This window comes from Phoxinus phoxinus (genome assembly GCF_949152265.1).
Source record: "Phoxinus phoxinus genome assembly, chromosome: 25".
Classification (NCBI taxonomy): domain Eukaryota; kingdom Metazoa; phylum Chordata; class Actinopteri; order Cypriniformes; family Leuciscidae; genus Phoxinus; species Phoxinus phoxinus.
Window position 1 is genome coordinate 4,084,753 of NC_136900.1, and position 5,008 is coordinate 4,089,760.

The 5,008-nt window shown below is 38.0% G+C and overlaps 1 protein-coding gene across 1 annotated transcript; it reads left to right on the top strand.

Moving 5' to 3' along the window:
* The first annotated feature begins 1,133 nt into the window (after positions 1-1,133).
* On the top strand, positions 1,134-4,375 carry irx3b (iroquois homeobox 3b). The gene is made up of 2 exons (XM_079604157.1): positions 1,134-1,478; positions 2,641-4,375. Exons 1-2 carry the CDS (start codon positions 1,269-1,271, stop codon positions 3,511-3,513), a joined length of 1,083 nt encoding a protein of 360 aa, XP_079460283.1. The 5' UTR covers positions 1,134-1,268; the 3' UTR covers positions 3,514-4,375.
* The last annotated feature ends 633 nt before the right edge of the window (positions 4,376-5,008 follow it).

Below are 5,008 nucleotides of genomic sequence, written 5' to 3' on the forward strand. Positions count from 1 at the left end.
CTATATTGATCCACCATAGCCTAATGCAAAATCAATATGGATCTTTATTGCACACACAAAAAAAAATCACCGATTTAACATAAGTGTAGGCTAACATTTGCAATTCTTCTTTAGTTTGCATTCAGCAGTTTTACATAAACCAGTTTTACATTTTACTCTTAGTATAAACTGTGGGCAACATTACAAGTCATGCGTTTTAAAATCGAGTGAAATGGATCAGAAAAGCTTAAACAGGATTCAATTCAATGTCTTCTCATATGATCTCATTTTTAAATCTACAAATCTTTTGTTTTATTCTTTGTTAATTTAAGCACATGTCGATAGTGATATGATCGTTTGCTTCGCCGGATAAAAACTCTTTTTAAAGCGGATTAGTTTCTGTGAAATAAGATTTATGATGTTGTTAATAACTCGACGATGGAGATGTAATCTCAGCACTGTTTTCTGAGGACAATAAAGCATCAATATGCCTCTTCAGGATTTATTCAAGCTTTTCCTGGAATTTCAATATCTCGTGTTTCTTAGTCTTAATGTTGACAGAAAAATATTGTTTAATCCATCGCATTTTGTAGAAATATTAAGTTTGTATAATGACGAATAACAAGCTCGATTTGTTTTCATATTTTTTACTGTAGATATTTAATTAATTCTCGTATTGCCATATTTTAGGCCTATATATCGCATTTTATTGTCATAATAATTAGTAAAGCTGTTTTATAATTGTTGTTTAAATTGTAGCTATTTTTATGGCGATTAGTTAGCCTTTTCCTGACACAGGCTAAATGTTTGTCTTGTTTCTGTTACAATAGCCTATATGGGTCAGCTTTATAATATCCAGTTGTGTGAAAATACATTTTTATATGATTAAAGGGTAATAAGACATAAAGTCGGAATTGATCGGACTACGAAAGCCACAGTGAGTGTGTGTGTGTGTGTGTGTGTGTGTGTGTGTGTGTGTGTGTGTGTGTGTGTGTGTGTGTGTGTGTGTGTGTGTGAGAGAGAGAGAGAGAGAGAGAGAGAGAGAGAGAGAGAGAGAGAGAGAGAGAGAGAGAGAGAGAGAGAGAGATTTCTAGGATGGGAGGGGCCTGTGAGACACTAGAAATGTCAATCACACGAGTGTTGTGAACAATCCCACTCGATCTGAATGTGACCTCAGTCCACCTCAGACTGGAGAGAGCTTTAACTCTCCCCGAGACTCTCCGCGAGGTTCCTCTGAATCCTCCGTGTCCAGGCGAGACCCGCGACTCTCTCCATCGCCCAGCATCAGCATGTCTCTCCCGCAGCTCGGCTATAAGTACATCAGACCGCTGTACTCCACGGAGCGGCACGCGTCGGTCGGCGGTCGCGTCGCGGATCTCAACGCGTCGGGCTCGCTCTCCAGCGTCCTCTCCAGCATGTACGGAGCTCCGTTCGCCAACGCGCAGGGATACAGCGCGTTCCTGCCCTATTCCAGCGACCTCTCCATACTCAACCAGCTGGTGAGTGCATGCAGAAGAAACTTTGAGTCCAAGAACATAATCGTTTGGATTTACAAGCATCTTTAAGGTTGAAAATATCGTTCGGCTTTTTTTTTTTTTTTTATCCGATGACTAAAGCTTGTAAACCGCACTAGTGTAGCCTACTTTAAATAGCCGACAATTAAAGTTTATTTGTAAGCTTCAAAAAACTTTTCTAATTCTTCTAATTATTTATTTAACATCAACGAATTGATTCTTTAAAGAACACGTATTAAAATATATGCTGAAAGTTTTATTTTCTCCAAAAAAAAACCGTTAAGTTAAACACACTAACCCTATACAGCCTTAAAATGTTCTTGATAAGAAAACGGCTATTTTTAAGAAAACGCGGATGTCTTAAAATTGGAAAATGTTGCTTCCATAATTACTAAAAACGTATAGGTTCGCTACTTTACAAATAAAACAGAAGAAACGGCGTAGATTTAAGTAAAACTGCATGTTTTTATAACGAATAAAACGTTTGTCACATTCCACAAATTACGTTTTCGTTTTTTTCTATACAAACGAATAACAGCGTACATTTATGCATTTTTATTTTACCTGAAGATTCCAACATCCATGTTTTTTTTTTATATATTTAAAGGCAATTCAAGAACCCTTGAGAGCAACGAAAATGTACTTCGTGTAGTTTTAAATGTTAACCCGATCAAAATGCTTTAAACGATTATTTAATTTTACTGAATAGTACATTAAAGCTAAATAGCAAAAGTTATTCCATAGATAAAAAAATTAATAAAGGATAGATATTTCCATTTCGCAGTGTAAGATGCTAAAAAAAATAAAATAAAAAAAAAAAATCACTGGACAATTCTTTATTGTTCAAGATAGTTTTGATTTTCTTTAGGGTTATTCATGTTTTTCAGCCATTGTTTTTTATACAAATACACTCTAAAAAATGCTGGGTTGTTTCAACCCAATTTTGGGTAAAATATTGACAAACCCAAACATTGGGTTAAAAATGTAATGTAAAAATTTAACCCAACGGCTGGGTTTGTCCATATTTTACCCAAATTGGGTTGAAACAACCCAGCATTTTTTAGAGTGTATAAAAGAAAATAAGCAAGCATATATTTTTTCTCTTAGAACCACACAAGCTCATATCTGCTTTTTTCCTCTGTCTAAGGGCTCCCAGTACGAGTTTAAAGACAGTCCTGGGATTCAGCACGCTGGGTTTCCTCACACACACTTCTACCCATACGGACACCAGTATCAGTTTGGTGACCCGTCCCGACCCAAGAACGCCACCCGTGAGAGCACCAGCACCCTGAAGGCCTGGCTCAGCGAGCACAGGAAAAACCCTTATCCCACCAAGGGCGAGAAGATCATGCTGGCCATCATCACCAAGATGACCCTCACTCAGGTGTCCACCTGGTTCGCCAACGCCCGGAGGAGACTGAAGAAGGAGAACAAAATGACTTGGGTTCCCAAAACAAGGACCGACGAGGAAGGAAATGTGTATACGAGTGACAACGAGGACGGAGACAAGCGGGACGAGGACGAGGAAATAGACCTGGAGAACATTGACACGGAGAACATGGAAGACAAGCAGGATTGTGATTATCCGGAGGACGAGAAGTGTAAAGCCTCTGACAGGACGGACTCCGATGCGTCCGAGGAATATGATGACGCGGCCGCTGAGAAGAGTTTCGTGAGCAGTGTTATGAAAGACAGGAACTCAGACGAGGAGGAGCGAGTCAAGAAGAGTCCGGCGGCACAAGAGCCGTCGCTTCACGCGAGTCCGCCTCAGAAGCCCAAGATCTGGTCTCTGGCTGAGACCGCAACCACACCGGACAGTCCCAAGAGGCCCTCGCGGGGTCAGAGGACCTGTGAAGCTCAGGCAGGCAGGAGTCCTGTCCATGTTCAAAACTGGACCAAACTGGCCTTTTCGGCCCATCAGATGGCCTTAACCAGCCATTACCTCGGACTTAAGCAGCAGAACACCTCAAACACACACACACACATGAAGCTTGGAGACCACAGGACTCACAACCTATAGAACAATTCAGTTTTTTATCATTATTATTATTTATTTGTTTGATTTTTCACCGTCCTAAAGGAACACATGGTCATCATGAATCAGAGATATATCCGATTTCTACAAAAAGGATGCCCGGGAATTTATAATATCTATTAGCTCTTCAAATGATGAGATTATATTAGAATATATTTTATATTGCTGACTTGTAAACATACATTCCATTGTGTTTCATTTGTTAGACTCATTTGATAAGTCCTGTGTTTTTATCCATAGGATGCACAGTTTTGTCTCACATACCGTTGAATTCAGACCTAGCCTATTTTAAAATCAGCAAATGACTCTAAATGAATAGATTGTACAATTACAGAATTAGTTTTGAGAGTTATAATAAATCATGGAGGAAATAGTGCCTATATGGGAATTTTAAAAGTCCTCTAATCATGTCTTAAACACAGACACATGTGTGCGCGTGCACACACACACACACACACACACACACACGCACGCACGCACGCACGACTTTGTTCACATGAATTATGATTTGAGTAAGTGTTGCATCATCTTTGTCTTATTTTAGCACATCCGATTTAAGGATTCGCAATAAAATGAAACCAGACTTTATGCTTATCTTTAATAGCCTACGTGATTTAACAATATGAATTATCTTTTATACTTTTTTTTCCCCCCAAATGCCTTGGATCTTAAAAAACATGTTTGTCACATTGCATTTTATATGTCACGTTTTGTCTGAATATTTTAAATGGGGTAAAACAAAATAAATATTTCCAATGTTTTGTAAATGAAATGAAAATGTACCTACTTGAAATAATATTGTACAAAGACATATATTTTGAATATTAAATTGAAATCACAATTGTCATAATGAATTATTTCTTCTATTCAATCTTTTTCAAAAGACATTTGAATTAAATATTATAGAAATGAGATGCGAATTAAAAACAATGCAAATTAAAGAAACGTTAGTTGCTTATATTATTCATAATCACATTTGAACATTTGCACCTAAAATAGGAAAGAATTAGAATAGAATTGTGTCTATTTAGAACAGTAATATTTTTAAATGGTGGTTGTCCAGGGCCTAGATCTCAATCTCCTCTGAGGTCCCTTTGATTGACAGACAGAAAACAATTGTTGTCAAGCTTCACTTGAAATGACTGAAGTTTTTCTAGCGGTTTTTTCGTGTTGCTGGTTGAGGATTGTCACGTGTTGCCTCTGCTTTAGAGCGCCATCTGCAGGCAGTCAAAAAATCCCAGTTTAAACCTTCACATGTTCTGCCTTCTTCTCTTATCCGGCTCATTAGATCATAAACATAGACCAAATACTTCAGCAAACCCTTTACCCGTAGTGTTAAGGCTAACATGTAGCCTAACTTGTGCTACACACATAAATTATACGATACCTCATTTCTTATGTCTTGTTGAGGAAAACTGAGCTATTACTTTTTGCTAAAGGATCAAATGCGGTGAAATATCTAGAGACCAGGATATCATAG

Bases quoted from the DNA above. Each gene is read 5' to 3' on its own strand.
- irx3b (XM_079604157.1), top strand. From the start codon at position 1,269: ATGTCTCTCCCGCAGCTCGGCTATAAGTACATCAGACCGCTGTACTCC. The intron at 1,479-2,640 runs GTGAGTGCATGC...CCTCTGTCTAAG, and splicing joins TCTCCATACTCAACCAGCTG to GGCTCCCAGTACGAGTTTAA.